The sequence below is a fragment of the Falco peregrinus genome, chromosome 1, assembly GCF_023634155.1.
Source record: "Falco peregrinus isolate bFalPer1 chromosome 1, bFalPer1.pri, whole genome shotgun sequence".
In the NCBI taxonomy this organism is placed as follows: domain Eukaryota; kingdom Metazoa; phylum Chordata; class Aves; order Falconiformes; family Falconidae; genus Falco; species Falco peregrinus.
Window position 1 is genome coordinate 47908479 of NC_073721.1, and position 18584 is coordinate 47927062.

Here is an 18584-nt window from a genome sequence, read left to right on the forward strand (position 1 = left end):
TGCCTCCCGGCCAGGTCACCGCGTCCCCACACTGTGCAGCGGCACCAGCTCACCTGACCACCCCGGTGGGCAGCGGCACTTGTACTCGCTGAGCGTCAGCAGGTCGCAGGTCCCCCCGTTGCGGCAGGGGTTGCTGAGGCAGACGTTGTCACGGGGCGTCAGGCAGAGCTCGTCGGTGAAGCCCAGGCGGCAGGCGCAGGTGTAGTCCACAGTGCTGCCGTGCACCACCGCGGTGCAGGTGCCGGCGTTCTTGCAGGGGGAGCTCAGGCAGGGGTTGGACAGCTGGCACCGCTCGCCCATGTAGGCATTGCTACACCTGGCAGGGGCGAGACACGCCGTCAGTGGGATCAGCCCCGCGGGGACACCCGGACGCCCCAGGGACCGGCTCCAGGAACACCTCCCCAGGCCCAGCCCCACACCACATCTCGGCATGTCAGGTTTGACAATTGCAAGGCTCTGCCCTGGCCGCTCTGGGCTGAGAAGAGGAAGATGAAAGAGGTGCCGGGAACAAAGGCGTCCCCCATCGAGGGGCCTGCACTGACTTGCAAAACCGCAGCCTCCAGCGCTGACGTCCTGCTTCTCATCGCAATGTGCTTTTTGTGGGCCCACCCTCCCCATCGCTGGAAAGGAAACCAAGGCACAAGGAGCCAGGAGCACCCCCAAACCTGTACCCAACCCAGGGCACCTACAGACCCCCAGGGAACAGAAACCCCAGGGCCAAGCAGCACGGGGACAGCCCTGTGCTCCTGCCCGTCCCTCCCGGCGCTGGATTCCCTTCTCCACCAGGGCAACTTCTAATCCTCCTCCATCCTCAGAAATCACTCAAACATGGGCTCGGTGTTGGCTGGTAGCAGGTGGGACACATTCCTGCTCCCCGCAGCCGGCTGAGATCTTCCCCAAAGCCAAACCCTGCACAAGAAGGGCTGAGCAGCCCCGGCTGCCATGTCCCTCTGTGGGGGGGCCCTGAGAAAAGGCCCCCCGATGCGGCCACCAGCTCAACCATCTGTCACCGTTGGCCAACAGGGCTGGAACAACTGCCTGCTGCAGGAACGGGGCAGGTGATGGGGACATGCCCCAAGGGCAAATCCCACCAGTCATCCCAGCGAGGCTGGGCAGGATGCAGGGCCGGCAAAGGACCCCACGGACTGGGGAGACGCCCCCCAGGAAAGGGAGGACAGAGCAAAGCTGTGCACAGAGAGACCAAGGGCACCTGACATCAAGAGAATATCCCAGGGATGAGGCCCTTCAGCATCTCCCCAGCGCAAACCCTCCTGCACGGCTTCTCTTTTAGCATGTCTGCAACACGAGGTGCCACGCGTCTTGTCCCCTAGCAGCTCTGCTCACATTACACCACCTCCAAAGGCCACCACCCTGGCCGCGCTGTGCCGAGCGGCCATTGTGAGAAGGGCACGGGAGGAGTGAGACGCCACCAGCACGCTGCTGTCCCACACCGCGATGGCAATGCCACCGCAGCAGAGCAGGGCATGCCACGCTCAGCTGCTGCCGGGCTGCTGGCTGCTATCAGAGACCCTGAGAGCAGAAATAAACCTGGGGTCGGCTGCATGTGTTGCCGTGAGCTTGGGATAAGGCAGTCACTGCTGGAGGTGATGGACCTGGGCACAGGGGGACTGTGGTGCCCGCTGTGCTTTGGCAGGTCAGAGAGCTCAGGGTACCCACGTGCCCACACCCATCGCCACCCAAGCTAGCAGGACCTTGTGTCCCCAAGCCTCGTGCGTGGCATCCAAGGCTCCTGTGGCAGGCAGACCCCTGGGGTGCACTGGGCCAGGGAACGCTGCAACCCCAAGGCTGTAGAGCAGAGCACTCACCTGCAAACCCCAAAACAAGAACGTGGGGCTCCTCCAGGGAAGCACAGCCAGCAACCCCCCGCCCTCAGCCAGCCCTAACCCGGAGCTGCCGCGCTTTGCCGCGCCACGCTGGCGGCAGGACCGCGTTCTGGCCCTGCTCCCCCTCTCTTTTTCCCCTACTTTTTTTTTTTTTTTTTTTTTTAACCCAATTCTGATTTCATTGTTGGGGATTGTGTGAGAATTTGTCAGGATTCAGAGACATTTTGAGTTAATGAGACGGCATTATCCAGGCCAAATGAAAAAGAAAATGTGTATAATAATAAATCAGGGCATCTGCTCGGCACACAAAGGGCGGCGGGGAGCAGGTGTGCATCCTAATGAGGCAGAGCAGCTGCCGGCGGCCGATGCGATGCCCGGCTCGACGGCGGCTCCGAGCCCAGGGCGCCATGGCCACGGGGCGACGGCGCTTCTGGGTGGCTGCGCCACGGCCGCGCGGGCAATGCAAGGGCTGGGGCCGCGGCCGCCTGAGAGGGGCCATTGTGCGGGGCCAGGCGGCCGGCACAGGCACGCCGCCGGCGAACCGCTCAAGTGTGCAGTCATCTGGTAAAAGCACCGCTCTCCCCCGCCTCGCCGCACCACACACGCTTTTTTTCTTAAAACAATCCGCCAGGCCCTCGCGGCGGCTGGCGGACAGGGAAGCGTCACGAGGTTCTCCAAGGGGAGAAAAAAAAAAAAAAAAAAAAGGAATAAGAATAATAATTTAAAAAAAAATGATGATGGACAAAGAGCCCCAGAGAATGCGCGGGAATCGCTGAGCACGTGGGAACCAGCACGGCACTGGCTTTGGTTTGCGGCGGTGCCACCGTGGGCAGCCGGGACCTGGAGGCGATGCTCTGCATCCCTGGCCGAGCCGGGCAGGCAGTGCGGCTGCTGCTGGGATTGGGGGTCCTGCACCACAGAGCTTAAATGAGGCCAGTGCGAGGGGCGCAGAGCCGAAAGCCCTCCCACCCAATTAAGTTTTCGGACCGTTTCCAATTTCAGTGCAGGCAAGTGGTGGTTTGAGCTCACGGATGGGAAGCTCAGCCCGAGCCTGGGCATGGTTATTAGCCAGGAGGTTAATTAGTGACTGGAGAAACTCCCCTGAGCCCCTGCCCGAAGGCGCAAAGGGGGCCGGGGCCATTGGCAGTGCCTGGGCTGGGGGCTGCCCTATGCCCAGCTGCTCTGCCCTGGTGCTTTCCAGGCTTTTGCTTCAGGAAATCCCTCAAGTTTCATGGAGTTTGCAGATTTGTTTTAAATAGCTTTCTATTTGTTTGTTTTAAGAGCTGGTTTATGGATGCAATCAGCTCGAGAAGAGAGGAGGGTGCGGCAGACACAGGAAAGGGCTTGGCACAGGTCTGCCCAGGCCAGAAGGGGCTGAGCTGAGTGATGGACACACACGGCAGGTGGGACCAGGATACGACCAGGGTACGGTACGCTCATGCATCACATTTCCCCTCCCTGCAAGGTGGGTATTTCCAGCCACAGAGAAGTGCTAGTGATCCAATTTTCCAGAAAAAAAGCAATACGACACAGGCACCCTTAAAATCCAGTAGCCACTACTGTAACCCATGGAAGAGTTTGCATCGCACAGAGTGGGGCTGTGCAACACAGACCCACGGTGGAGGTCTGGTGACTCCTGAACCACAACCGCAACTGTGGCAGGGACGGGGACAGCACTGGCATACCCAGTCCAGCCCTGGCATACCCATGGCACACACAGCACCAACTCCCAGTGCGGGGAGCCCTCTCAAATCCTTCCACAGTTTTCTAAGCCATTTCAGTTTCTTATCAAGGTTTCAGAACAAAAGGTCTCTGATGGCCCAGATATCACTGTCATGATAGTGATATCGTCACTCAGCGAGAGCATGGAATGAGGACACTGGATGCTCCTCCACTTGCACACAGCAGCACCTGGGACATGCCTACGGGCTGTCTTGCACCCAGCAGCTTCATCATCTGTAGATGCTTCTGCACAGAAACGATGCTATTTCTGACCAGGTTTGCAACAACAAGTCTGAGACAGGGCAGGGGAGAGCGTGGCTGCGGACCAAAGCCACGGGATGAATCCTGCTGTTACCTCCCCGTGTGGGTCCCACGGCTCACTCGCAGCCGGAGACTCTGGAGCCGCATTTAAAAGCTCAACAACCGCAACAGCTTTATAGCCCTGGCTGCAGAGGAAAGCCTGGAGACAAGCCTTGCATGCAAAGCAAGAGATCAAAAACCAGGTGAAGAATAAGGCCAGCCCAAGATGTAGTTATTTTTCAGCTCTCCCAGGTCTGGAAAGGCTGGATTCAGCAGAACCAAGTTCAGCTCCCAGCTGTGCTGCAGCTTCATCATGCATCCACCTACTTCTCCAGGGGCTAAAAAGCTCTCCCAAAGTTCAGCCCAGGGAGCTAAGCTTTATTTTCTGTAAAAAACATACCGGCGGGTGGTGGTGTCACAGCTCCCAGGTGAGCAGACACGGAGGATGCGACGTCCCCGCAGGCTCAGCAGGGTGAAGATCACCCTGTGGTTTTTCCTTTGGCATTTCCCAAGCAAGGACTACCCAACCAAACCCCAAGCAGCTTATGGAAATTAGCATAAGAGACATTAAAGCTACACTTTAATTATAGATATATGTGTTGGCAGAGGACAGGGCGGGTGCTCCAGGATCAGAACAGCTCAGAAGGGCCATTAGAAAGCAACTTTGAGGCAGTGAAAGGCAGCTGAGCTCCCTGGGGTCCTGAGGAGGCTTCAAGAAATCTCCAGAGAGGCCAGCATGGCCACGCTCCCAGCCCCACGCCACAATGTACGCTTCGTTCCCGACCCAGGCAGGAATGGCTAAAAATACCGGTGCCTCTCCCTCCCCGGAGCATGCAGCTGAGAACCGTTTCTGTCAACTCATTAAGCTGCTGAAGAGGCAGCAAACACTCCTGCCACGACCCACCCCACCGTTTCAAATGGTGACAGAGGGTGACGACATCCCAACCCCGGTGATGGCCGAGCCCCGCTCCAATGCACGATGCTCCCTCTCCCAGCACCGTGCCAATGTAAGGAGCAAGCCTGGGCAGACAGTCTCACAACTTCTCACTTCCAGGATATTTTTTATGTGACCTAACCAAGGGACTGGGGCTGTCACCAAAGCACCAGGCAGGACAGGGGACAGCGATGCGGCAGCTGGTCCCCATCCCTGCGGATGGGGATGCTGCATGTGCTCCTCGCAGGTGTGAACATGCTGATTTACATCCCCTGAGCATCTGGGGCTGCCATCCATCCCAGTGGCTTTTTGTTCTGGGGGGGTCAGGCAGAGGCTGGGGGCTGGATTCCCACATCAGGCTGCAACGCATCTTCCACCCACCCCCCCCACGCTGGCCCCAAGCGAGCACCCACGCCTGGAGCACAAACTGCTGCGAGGGGGGAGGCACAATTAATAATGCACCACGCTCCCAACCCATAAATCTCCAGCACGATTCATGGGCGATGTGAAGGGTGACGGAGAAGGCCTTGTCCAAGGTCAGACTGTGAGTCCCGGGGGACAGCCTGGGAATGGGAACAGTGGCCCTGAATTCCCACCCCGTTCCCAGCGCCGAGCCCGGGCCAAATCTGGATCTGCTCAGCGTGGGCACGTGCATTTGTTGTGTCTGCTGCACATCCTTAACGAGTTACAAACAACGGCCCAGCACTGCAGTTATTTCAGCAAGGATCCAGAAAAGCTCGGCAGATCATATAATCAAAAGCATGAATGAGCCGTAGGAACATCAGTGTGCCAACAAACTCTGCTGCTGCCGCCGCCCCAGCTTTGCATTACGCACGTGCTTGGCCGGGCGCTGCGGCATGGAGCAGTGCCGGCAGAGTTGGGGTGCCCATCCCAGCCCCCAGCAGCCCTCAGGTCCCGCACTGGGTGCTCTGTGCGTGCGGCTCTGCACCCGCTGCCGGCCCTTTGTTCGCTCCCTCCCTGCTTGCGGTGCGCAAGGCCTTCCCTCCAACCCACCAGCAACAGGTTTTGTCCCTCCGCAGCAATGTGGGCACTGAAAGCATCCCGAGGCAGATGTTTCTGTGACCTCTGACCCAAGACTAATGTTTTCCTTTCTGTGCTAAGCTGCCATCTGCCACGGCCGGCACAGATGACACCCAGGAGCTCCCACAGCCCACCCCGGCACGGCTCCTGCATGGCGGCATGGGGGCTTTGTTCAAATTTGGGATGTGTCAGCTCTGCCCAAGCACAGCCCAGGGGCCAGGGGGTGTTTCAGAGGTGCTGGGTGCATGGGGGATCCCCTGGATGTTGGGGGGCTCAGCAGAGGCTGCGCCTGCACCACCCCACAGCTGAGAACAGCCACACTTATGACACCCATTGCTCTCCTGCCCGGCGCCAGCGCATCCTCCCAAGGGCTGAGACCTTGGCAGGGCTGGAGGTAAAACCCACCCCGGGCTTAAAACGCACAAAATAGACCACAAACAAAAGCTTAAAACGCACAAAATAAACCACAAGCAAAATGAAAACCAAGTGTAAGCTGGAGCATGGCCACCAGACATGGCAGGGCAGGGGGCAGACCCACGCCGCAGGAGGGGATGGGGGGGCTGGCAGTGAGCCCCATCCCCACCGCTGGCCCCGTGTCCAGGCTGCCTCTTATCTGCACTGCTATCATAACCTCTTCCTCACCCTCATCTGCTGGAAGCATAAATGGCCACGCTTGTTTTCCCCAAGGTATGAGCACCGTGGGAAAGCTGAGGAGGGGAGGCTCAGGTCTTTACTCAAGCCCCATTTTGGGGGTCTTGAGACTAACGGAGCCAGGAGAGTCCCTGTTGTCTCTAGGGCAGCAGTGAACCTAGGCACCAGGTGTGGGGTCTCCCCCGCCACAGGGAGCTGGCCCCATCCCGCTACCCATCCCCAGGCGCAGGCTGGGCTGGTGGCAATGCTGCTTTCTGCCCGGTGGTACCCATGGCCTGGAGCAGCCATCCCAGACAAGCCATCCTCTCTGTGCCCCAGAGCCCCCGGCAGAGCCACCCCAGCACAGAGGCGGTTCAGCAACCACAACCGTGACCCTGCGTGGCGCAGAGGGTCTCCACCGACAGACCACCACACCCACACAGCCCTCTGCACCAGCAAACACTGCAGGACCGAGCGGATGCCTGCACCAGTGCGGACCCTGCGGAGCGAAGCAAGTGGCCAAACGTGAGCAGGACGCTCGGATTTCACGTGTTTGCTGGCAACAGCTGAGGGAAGAAGAAATAACCAGCAGGAGAGTCCCCCTCAGCTGCACTAAGTGACCACTGCCACTGCTGCCAGCCACAGAGTGGAGACAGGGCCCTACCCCCCCCCACCCCCCACCCCGCACGCCCCTGGGGTAACTGCCGTCCTTGGAGCCACAGCTGCCTGCCTTCACACCTCCACCTGTGCCACCCCAGCAGCTGCAGACCCCGGGCGTTAAGCTCGCTTTCCATCAGGCATTCACGCACAAGAGTCACTTTTCCAGTTGTGCCAGTGGCTTCCTGCCTGGCACAGCCTGGAAGCAACACCCCAGCTTTCTCCTGGAGTTACACCCTTCCCCCTAAGACACACTTGCTCAGTGCCAGCCCGGAGGATCCTGATCTCCCCCAGCTCCAATCCAACCAGAGAAAGGGGTGGTGCTCAGGGATACGTCTCCATGTCACCGAGAGATTTGCTTCGTACTCCATCTTCCATTCCACCTTATTCCATTCATCCTTATCCATTGCTTTCCCACCAGCCCCTCCTGTGCTCCTGCATGGAGCATCATCAGGGACTGCACGTGCACACAACTGTCTACAGGATGGCTTCCCCGCAGCATCAGCCTGCCCCAGAAGTACCCCATGAGCACAGGAGAACACTCCGGAGCCAGGGGAAAGCAGACAGGCCTGGGAAATGGTCCGCTGGGAAAGCAGAACTCAGCACCCTGCGTCTCAGCCCATGTCCTGCTCAGCTCCTGCCCCGGCATTGCCACCCTGCCCAGGGTGGCAGGGCACCCCTTGAGCCAGCAGAAGAGAGATGGGTGCAGGGAGATGAGAAACAATTTTGGACGCTGCCCTGAGCTCCCTGGGGTATGTGGGGCTGTGGCTGCTCCCTCCTGCCCTGCCCGCCTGAGGCTGGTGGGGGCCGCTTGAGCCCCCTCCCAGCCGCGGGCACAGCCAGGCTCACCGCGCCTCACCTGCAGCTTTGCTCTGTGGTTTCTGGCACAGCCGTCCGTTAAGAAACCAAAGGCTTTGCCACGGCTCCCAGGAGAGCCAAGGCAGAAGAGGCAGAGCTGCCCAGCTCCCCCTCACACACATCGGGCACCCCGGCTGGGCGATACACCCCAGAGCTCCCACCAGCCCTGCTGCGCTCCCCCGGCGCCAGCACGGCCCCACAAACACCTCCGGCAGCCGCAACATGGCTCCCAGCACCAAAACCCAGTGCTAAACCAAACTGGTGGTTTTTTTTATGAAGTCCCATCCAGGACCTGCTTTATTAAACACTCTGGGACACCAGCCTGGGAAAAAAAGAGAGTTTCACACAGGGAGGGCGGTTGGCAAAGCAGCAGGTTACTCCGAGTGACATCAGGTTAATAAAGCAAGAGCAGATCTCCAGTCTTGTTTAATTAAAAAAAGCAAACTGCAATTCCAAAGTCTTTGATGTGTTTTTTGGTTTTTTTTTGTTCGTTCCATTTCATTTTTGACCTAGCCCAAGCCATCTAATTGAGATTTTAAGATCCAGACTTTCATCTGGAGAGAAACTAAAGGAATTCCGAAAGCTGGATGTACTCATGGACAGGAGTGGGGAAAAATGTGCTAGAGCCCTGTTCCTCCTACCAGTTCGATGGGGAGAGGGAAAAAAAATGGCTTTGTTTCTTAAGTAGACATTAGTCAGGACATTTTGGGAATCAAAGTTCCCATTGTAATGAAAAACAATATAATCCCATTACTAAGCAAAGTGGCCAGGCTATTCACCGGGTGGTAACCGGCTACCTGGGAAGGAGCAGCCCTTCAATGGAGCTTCATTCACAATAAACATGAAAGATGTCGAAGGAAGAGACCAAGACAAAACTCGCTTCATTCCCACCCTCAACAATGGCTGCTATGGATTTTTTTTCCCCCAGTTGATGTTTTTTATATCCTCTGCCGGCATGAATCTGCACAGCCCTATTGTTCGTGGGAGCGGGCTGCCCTGAGCCGAGCTCTGCCCTCTCTGCTCATCCCGGTCCCTGCTCAACCTTCTCTTGGAGGAGCCCATTTATGGGGCCACCATGAAGGATGTGCTTCCCTAGGGAACACGGCCTGGGCTGAAGCCGGCGAGTGATCCCAGTGTCCCCTTGCCGGGCAGGGGCGAGCATCCTGAGGCAGGTCCTCAAGAAGTGCCCACACGGGTGACCAGGGTGACCGGGGTGCCCAACCGCTGTTACCCAGCTCTCCTCTCCCTCCGCAGTGCTGCCCAGCAGCTGTGGCGTTTGAGAGCACCCACTGCAACTGCTCCCTGCTTTGATTTTTCAGATGTAAACATTTTCCCTTTAAAAACATTCTATCCTTTAAGCCAGCTGAAAGAAAAGTTGGAACTGGGGGGAGATGTGGAATTTCCTCCTCCTGAGGCCACCCTCCCTTCCCCGTCCCTTTCAGGGTACGTGCCCATTTCCACCCGCTCTGGACACAGTGCTGCCCACACCCGCTGCCTGTGCAGGGCAAATCCACGCTGCCTTGCTCTGACATGCACACAGTGCCGGTGTCACCACCTCCCTAAGCGATGAATTCTTATTTTTTTTTTCGTTATCCCCTTAAACGAAGTTTTGGCTACACACCGTGCTGCCTGAGAGCCAAATATGGAAAACTCCCACCCGGGACACGCGTGACCCCACCATCCCCTCTTCTAATCCTGAACATAAAACCTGAGATTAGGATCTGAACAGCCACCAAGAGTTTAAACAAGCTATATTTAGCTCCGATATTTATAAACAGGAGGGGGGGGGGGGGGGGGTTGCAGAGCACATGGGTGCCCCTGCAGCACAAACCCTAAAGCCAGAGCAATTTGCTCCGAGGCTTTTTTGGTGAAAGGATGGGAGGGCACAGATGGCCAGTGATGGATCCAGTTCCCCCCAGCCACAGCCATGAAGCTGCTGGTTTCTCTTCGCAAGCAAAGCTCCCCAAAACAGTTATTAGCAACAAAAACCTCGCCTCCTTGGATACTATGGCCTGAGGGACGTAAAGCACCTCCAAGCAGACGGGTATCTATCTGCTCCTGGGATCTGCATCCCGGGATTTCTGTTGCTGCTGAGTTTATCCAAGGAAACGGCAAGAGAGGGAGGGAAGGTTCTGCCTCCGACACCTTTTGCCGGCAGAAATCCCTGTGTCAACATGACGCCCTCGCTGAGGGAGCGGGGACAATGGTGGCGGCTCTGCCCTCCGGCCGCAGCCCGCATTCCTGCCCCCCTCCCCTGGAAACCCCCCTTTTGTGGGGAGCAGCAGGCCCTGTGAAAGGGCCGTCTGTCGCCCTGCCTTTTGACTTGGAGGGTCTGTGTCTAACATTTTAATAGGGGCTGGGGGCTGGGGAGAGCCCCCCCCCCCCGCCTTGTCCCAGGCTGCTCCCCACCGGGGTCACTCTCCCAGCCCACCCCGAAGCCGGCGCACTGGGCTCCGGCCGCCGATGGGCTGTGGGTGCTGGTGGCACTGCACATCCTGCCCTCGACAGCCACATTCCTCCACCTGCTCCAAGAGGAGCTATTCGATGGGTTACCTGGCCGTGAGAGCCTTCGGGAGGGTCTTCTTCTGATCCCCCCCCCCAAGGACGCGCTGGTGGGGCAGGAGCACTGGGAACATGCTCTCCTCCATGGCTGCTCATAGACAGCGGGTAATTTCCATCTTAAAATAAACCACGGCACACTCACACTCACCCCCCAGGCAGCGATGTCAGCAGGGAGCACATGGTACTTGGGGTCCCCATCACCCCACCAGCGCCAGCTCTCTCAGCCAGGGGACACGGGACAGAGCAGCTGGCAAAGTGAAGACCCCCAGGGCCAAAGGCTCCTTTCATTGCTCCTCTTGGGGACAGTTGTGGTGGACACAGGTAGTGTCACATCGCTCCAAGGAGCCATAAAGGAGGATGAGGAGGAATCAGCAGCAGGACAGGAAGCTCAGCCCTACAGCATCAGCCCTTGCAGTGGCCTAGGACTGATCCTGCACAGCCCTGGGACTGAACCTGCACAGCCTGGCACCACCACTCTCAGCTACACCAACTTCAGATGGAGCCCAAAGCAACAGGCTCCCAGCCCGGCGGTGCTCCCCCCGGCACCCAGCCCACCACCACAAGGCTGCTTGCCTGCAGGGTGTCCCTTCTATATAAATAAGGGCAACGTTATAGCGTCATTAAAACTTAATAAATCCATTTCCCATATAAATACCATTAAATTCAGATTTTGGGGAAGGGAATTAGGGTGAAAAGTTGTTAAAAGAAAATGACTACTGCGCAAATAAATTTTTGCAACTTGACTGAGCGTGAAAGTTTCCCATTAAAATGCAACTTCGCTCCCTTTGCTGGAAATGTGCAAGAGCCTAACAACCAGGGCCTAAACATTAACTGTTTAACTGACTTTTCCAATATTAACTCCAGACTGCCATGGGGGAAGGGGAGGACATGACGGGTGCAAGCTTAAAGCAGACATTAATTACTGCTGTGCGAGGGAAGCACAACCAGAGCGCGCACCGCTCGCATCTCACCGGCATCGTGCTCCCAACAGCCCTTGGCAGACACAGACATGGGCATCAGCGGCCGTGAACTAAAAATATTATATTCTGTTCTGAGGCAGAGGTCCCCACATGGCCCAGTTCAATGTCTTCCCCCCTCCCCAATCCATCACGTGGGCTTTAGTTGTGGTCCTGATCCTGCACCCCAAGCACTGAGCACCGCATTTACCAACGGGCACCTCTGTCACCGCGAGCCAGGATGCGCCCAGCAGGCTGTGTCCTCCCTCTCGCACCAAGACAGGTTTTGATGTTCAGATACAGCAGCAGACAGAAGGGGAACTGAGGCACTCAGCAGACCTCACTTGACATATGTGGAAACCTCAACACCATCCCGTACTGCAGACCCCTGCCCATGGGGCACCTGCCAACACGGGGAGGTGACGGGGGGGACTTGACCTGCTGGACATGCACTAGAGCTGTAAACTGGGGCACTGCAACAGGTCTTGGTGCTGCTGCGCACCGAGGAAGGCAGAGTCCAGCCAAAGGTGTGCAAGCCTGAATGGGCACCGTCACACCATCGGGAAGCACCCTGAGCTGCTCCACCAGCAAGATCCAGGTGTCAAAAGTAAAGACTGGGGTGTCCCCAGGTGGGCATCTCTAACTGTCCTGGGGTCTCCAAGCAGGTGGATGGGAGCTGCCATAGCCTGGTGTCAGTAAGATCTAGCGGAGTGCTGCAAAGACTTTCCAACACCACACGTGCAAAGAGAGTTGTGCTAATATGTCCAGAGGGTGCTTCCTCAGCCCCCCGAGCCCTGGCGCTACAGCCCTGGTCAGACCCTGCCGATGCCAGCAGTGCCAAAGCAGGACCCTGCCCCTCACACGTCACCGCTCCTGCTCCTGGATGCCTCCACATTCAGATACCCAAGAAGCAAAAGCGCAGCACCCCACTCAGCACCAGAGCAACGTTTCTATGCTTATTCCAGATCTCTGGCTGATGTGAGTAGCTGCAGTTTTACCCCAGACCAAAGCGTGAGCACAGCCCTGGGCTGGTGAGCACCCAGCACAACACCCATGGCCAGCAGTGCTCATGATAGCAGGGGTAACACAAACCTGCTGCTGCTGATAGCTCTCAAGGCCAACCTGAAGGAGCCCAGCACCACAGGATGGAGCCCTTCTGTGAACAGATGGACTGGGAAAGCTGGGATGTGTCCTCCCCGCAACAAATCCGGCTCACCAAGGTACCATGCAGCAAGGCAGCATCGGGGACTGGCAGGATTTTGGCACAGCTGCGGGGCTGGGTGGCTGAAGCACCATCCTTCCAGGCACTGGGGCTCAGCGCCATGTGCCAAGGGCACGTAATGAGATGAAAACACTATTTGGAAAGCATCTGGAATCACCCCAAACCATCACACCTCTGGCCTGATGGTCTTTTTAACCTTGGGCCCCCAAGCAAAGAGCTGCGGGAGGTCAGCCCAAGGCCAGCTCGGGGAGCAGTGAGTGAGCAGCCCAAGTGCCCTGCGGTGCTGCCCCATCCCAGGCGGCAGCAGGAGCCAGGCAGTCCTCAGGGATGGCTGGACATGAAACCACACGCACCTGCAGCCCTGAGCAGAGCAGACAAGACCCTGAACACCTTTTTGGCCCCTGGGAAGGAGGCTGGACTCAACCGAGACCCCACTGCTGGTCTGCTTTCCCAGGAGGGTTTAAGTTGTATCCCAGAAGTTCTTCCACTCCACAGCCTCAATACATGGTCTAAAACCTTCACCTGGAGTTTGGCGACACGTTAACCAGTCTCCATTCAGATACAGAGCTTACCAGCTCTCAGTAAGTGCACCCCGAGGCTACCCCCTCGTTAAACACACTGATGCTCTATAAATTTCACATTCCACTCATGTACACATGCCGTTACCGTTTGGGACGCCTACCAACATGAGCAAAACGAGGGTCACTACACCTCCAGGCCTGGAAAGAGCAGGTTAATTTCCAAACAATGTTATTTTAAAACTTGCTAACTGCCCCCTGATTATGTTATCCAAGCCCTTAATTGGTGAATAGCTTGGTCTTGCAGTGACTTATACGTGTCTCCCTCGTGCTACATACAATAAACTGGAACAGCCTTGGAGGTGAGAGCAGGGTATGCAGTATTAGCTGGAACAAACTGACATATCGTGGCTTCCAGCAGGTAGGAAGACAGCGAGTCAGTTTGTTGAGATGGAAGAGATTTTGGTGGAGTAAAAGGTACCCCACAGGTCAAAGCGAGTGACCTCCAGAAGCTGCCCACGGAGCCCCATGCACCGCATCGCACCGCAGGACCACACATTTAACAGCTGCAAATACCTGGCGAGGAATAGCCCCTCTGGTCTCGGGTGATGATGGCCGCTGTGAATACCCCATCCCCTCTGCATCCTGGGGAGCCTCTGAGCAAATTCATCTCGGCACGCACCACGCCATCCCTCCTGCTCATCTCTGTGCCACACGTACTGCTGAGGGACCTACTGAGATATTTCTTCTTGAACATGACCCACACTTGCCCCTGTCCAAATGTAGTACAACCCTTTGGACATCACAAGTATCCAAGCCATGAGAAAAAGCAAGCAAAAACCCTCAGCCCAATCAATAAAATCCCAAGGCAAGTAAGCAGGAGTCCGTGGGACCACCTGAGACAACTGACAACCATCAAGACACCTGGCAGAGAGGAGAGATGTAAACAGAGATTCTTCTAGCAAAGAGCTAAAAAATCCCGCTGCTGTCCCAGTGACCTCACCAGCTGGGCTTCTCAGCTAAGTTTCTCTTCAACTGGAATCTGCAACAGGTGACGCTTTTGTATTTTTAATCTACCCTTTTACCCATTTCCACCTTGTTCTTTCCGAGAATGAGATCAGACTCGAAAGAGCCATCAAGAGTTCTCAACATGGCTGAATCACCGCTCGTCTACTGCTTTAAGAGCTTCCTCTGGTTGATTGTTCAACACTCCACCCTCTTCCTCTCCAGCATGGAGACTGCATTTTTTCTTTGTTATTATTTCATGGAAATAACGTTGGGTTAAAGCACATGAGAAAAACCAAACCAGAAGGAAACTTCCGCCCTTTACAATGAGATAACAATGACTGAGCAGTTGAATAACTTGAAGGGCACAGAGAGCTGCAGGGCTCAGATCACTCCTCTCGTCTTCCTGGTTGTCTCCTGGAAGAGTCTGGAGTTAAAATAACCATCTCTTCCCACTACAGTCCCCCCTCTGAACGTTTCTTCCAATGTTTCTGGCCCACTGCCCGTAGAAGCTGGTGGTGGCAACAGGCACCGACTCCGGAGCCATCGCCCCAGCTGAACTACAACGCCACGCTGATTCATAAACAGAGGAAGTACTTTAGCAAACCGACTTTTCCCCCTTTTCAGCGCAAGCCTAGCGATTAATTTAACTTATTCTTTTCCTCTGCCATCTCTTCTGCTTCTCTGGGCGAGGGTATGACAACCCAGGCGCAGCTCCTCTGACTTGAATGGCACGAGGCTGGTGGAGTGGCGTTTGAAACGCAGCCTTCTTTCATGCCATCTGCTTTTAACTAGCAGAGCAAGGGAGGTCCTGGGAATAAACATCACATGGCACAGCAACCTAAAATCAGCCCTACTCCTTTGCAGGGATGCCAGTCAAAACTACGGTTGTCCAACAGTCTAATTAGGAGCTATCACTAGAAGTCAAAACGATCTTTTTGGAAAACCTTCTCATTTTGTCTGGGAAAATGCCTTAGTCAAAGGCAAGTGCTTTTTCTGGAAAGCCACAGCTATCCAGCACCACGAAACCACACGTCAAGCACCGCAGCAGCCATCATCTGCAGGCAGGACCGTCTAAAGCTCCGGATCTGGTCTGAGCGCTGTGCGTGGGACAGAAACACCCTGCGCCTCCAGCTGGGGTCCGGGCAAGATGCGCCAAACTCTGCGGCTGCTCCTCCAGCACTGAAAGACCTGGCTACCCCTGCCAAGATGGAAAGCAGCTCCAAAGGCGGCTTAATTAGGCCGCTTCTGTCGCGAGCCCTCCAGCCGATCAAATGCTCAGTCCTCTCCATTCAATTAAAGCCCTGCGTGCCCCGAACTGCCTGGCAAAGGGACAAACAAGATAAGACACCTGGAGTTTTACAAACTATCCCTGTAAAATAATAAAGGCAGAGAAATCTCATCGCCTCGCACCGGCGATTCCCTTTCCGTAACAGGGCCGATAACTCGGTTTCAGAGTTATCAGAGTCGTCTTCACGTAACCCAACGAGCTCTCTCCTGCCACAAACGCCAGGACGCTTGTCCGCTGGAGTAGCGTCTCCCTCGTACGCTATTTATTTCACTCCACTTTCTAATTGGATTTGTGGGGGCAGCACAATGGGGCTTTATGGCCAAACTTTGTTAAGTGCCAGGCCGAGCAGAGATGTGGCCAGCAGCCAAAATGGTGCATTTCACGCAGGCGCCAAAGGGCAGTGCCAAGCTTTTCTGCGTCTGGTATCTGTGTTCTTGGCTCTGCTTTGTTTAAGAAGCTTGGAAGCAAAACTCCTCGTAAAGAGATATTCAAACAAGTAAAAAACCAGGATTTTGCAAGCTGCTCTCAGATACCTCAGAAAGCTGCACCTCCTCCAGTCTGGCAGTACCTCCGATATCTGCCCCGATCGCCCACGGAGCATACCCTGCACGGGACAAGCGCTTTAACACACTGAGAACACACACTTTGGTTTCCTGCAAAAATAACTCGCACACACTCGTGAATCCATCCCAGCATCTGCAGCCAAGCGAGAGGTGGTTATTCACAGCTAGCAAGTTTAAAGAACAAGTTCTTTAAACTTTTTCTCTTAAAAAAAGCCCATCCCAAGCCTACTTTGGAGGCTTCTCCTCCATATAGAGCTCGCACACATCAGATCTAATTAGATTCCATCACCATCTGCACATGAAAAGTAAATCAGGAGTTGCAGAGACTTAAGAAAAAAAGGGAAGAATGACCACAAGGAAAAGGAGGGGTGTAAGGTTGGGGAGGGGGTGGAGGGTTGGGCATTCTGGGAAGCCATACATGATTAGTCACACAGCATTAATCTGCCTCCCTTAACAATAGCTGCCGAATTTCGACCGAATCCCAGCTGTCGCTCTTTGAATGAAAGAAAACAAGATTTAGAGCGTCAAGCGTTGGTAAGGGCTTCTGTGCAAAAAAAAGTGGCGTGCATTCATTAGTGGCTCACAAAGAGACCCAGCCTTTGTCCATTAAATTGCTCATGTGCCTGATTGATTTGCTGATTTATTTGCACCAAAGGGTTGGGGGGCTCAGCTTGGAGAAGGGGGCGGGAGGTGGCTGGCTACTGGGCAGAGTAACGGCACCCAGGCAGATTTGCAAAAAAGCAACACACATTGTCAAGGGAAACTGCCATTCAACAGGTTGGGATTGGAAATGCCTTCAGGTTCCTCCGCCGAGGACTTCCTATTTGGAAATTTGGGGTGGGTGGGAACGTCTCCCCGCCCGCTCTCAGCTCAGGCCACGTTCAACAGGCAGAGGGGAAATCTGGCCGGAAAACAGAGTCTTGCCCATTCACATTTCTTTTATGGAATCGTTTTTAAAAGGGAGCTGGAGTCTTATTCATTTCTCTTGATTATTGTTCCCTGGGAGCCTGGAGTGAATCGGCCATCGCTGCGGTGGGTCGGTTGGTCCTTCAAAGAGTCCCAACGCTTTACACATCCGTTTCCCCACAATCGGCTTGGAGAAAGCTCCGGCCCGGGTGCCAGGTCCTGCCAGGAACGCCGGGCTGGACCGCAGCTTGGCACCGGCGCTGGCAGGACTGCGGGAGGAGGTGGCCCTGCTCCCCTGCCCGCCCTGGGCGATGCCCCGCAGACCCACGGACATCAACGGGGCAGCTCCAGAGGCCAGAGCCACACCATGAAACCTCTCTTGAACGTTTATTGGAGATATACTGGGGCACCGCACCACGAACTGCCAGGGTGCAAGGGAGTGAAAGGCAACGCTTCGGGGCCAGGAGGGAGTAGCTGGAAGACAGACAGAGAGACAGACAGCTTCCCTCCCTGCCTGACGGTCCAACGAGTGCCGCGGGCTGGCCCTACCTCCTGCTCCATCAGCAGGGCAGTCTGCATAGGTTAACACCAGCAAAACATGGCCCTTTGCCCATGTTTTTCCACCCAGCTACGAACAAAGCCCAATCCTGCCAAACTCGCGGCGACTCCTACACAAGCAGGTTATTCTTGCCACTCAAGGAAAGAGAACGCATCTTGCCCTATTAAATCCAGAGCCTTCAAAGCAAAGTCAACATGCATGTCAATACTTTGGTCAGGAGAGATGAAAATCCTCTGGCTCCTCCATACTTACTGGCACACCTCCGTCCCGTTGAGAAAAGTTTCACACTTGCCCCCGTTGAGGCAGGATTCGGCAAGCTGTGTGCACCGTAAACCTGCAACAGAAGGAGAGCGTTAGCCATGGTGCAGGTTCTGGGTGGCAGTGGCAGTGGCTGCATCCCCTAGAGTCACCCAGACTGGGGACAGGCTCGCCGAGACCCCCTGCGCAGCCTGGTGAGATGGGGGCTGTGGCACCCGGTGGCCCCCAGTCGCAGGGTGATGGAGGCGGGCAGGGACCGCATGGCCCCAGTGCCGAAAGGCTCACCTAAAAATAAACTCAGGGTGGGCTCGAGGGCAGGCTCTGCCTTCTCCTCCAGTGGGAGGGCTGACAGAGAGAAACCCCAGATCAGGCCCTTGAGTGACAAATGCCATTTGGGAAAAACCATCCGCCCGAGGGCCCATGAGTTACCATTAACTCGGTAACGAAATGAGTTGCCCGTCACAACTTGCTATGAGTAAAGTTTTCATTGTCTGGCCCTCAGAGCCAAATTCTGCACAGTTACCACAGCAACTTGCTGAAAGTACCAGAATCGCTTCCGATTTCCACCCCGGCTCACTCTTCCCCCTTCTCTGCCCCACTCGCTCTTCACGGTAACCGGCTCCGCGCCACGCGTGTGCAGCCAGAGTGGTTTCACATCGAACAACTTGGCACCACCACGACCAGAACCAAACTTCTCTGCCAGGCGGCTGCCGAGCCCCCCGCACCCCAGGGACATCCTCGGGGCTCTGGCCGCGCCC

General features: G+C 56.0%; 1 protein-coding gene across 3 annotated transcripts in view; it reads right to left on the reverse strand.

The window, feature by feature from the left end:
* Nucleotides 1-18584, reverse strand: part of NOTCH1 (notch receptor 1) — a 44645-nt gene that overhangs the window by 24784 nt on the left and 1277 nt on the right. For all 3 annotated transcript variants that reach the window (XM_055812841.1, XM_055812835.1, XM_055812845.1), the window contains exons 2-3: nt 17821-17902; nt 54-316 (exon numbers count right to left, since the gene is read on the reverse strand). In XM_055812841.1, the coding sequence (XP_055668816.1) occupies nt 54-316; nt 17821-17902 (345 nt within the window). The remainder of the gene's footprint in view (nt 1-53; nt 317-17820; nt 17903-18584) is intronic.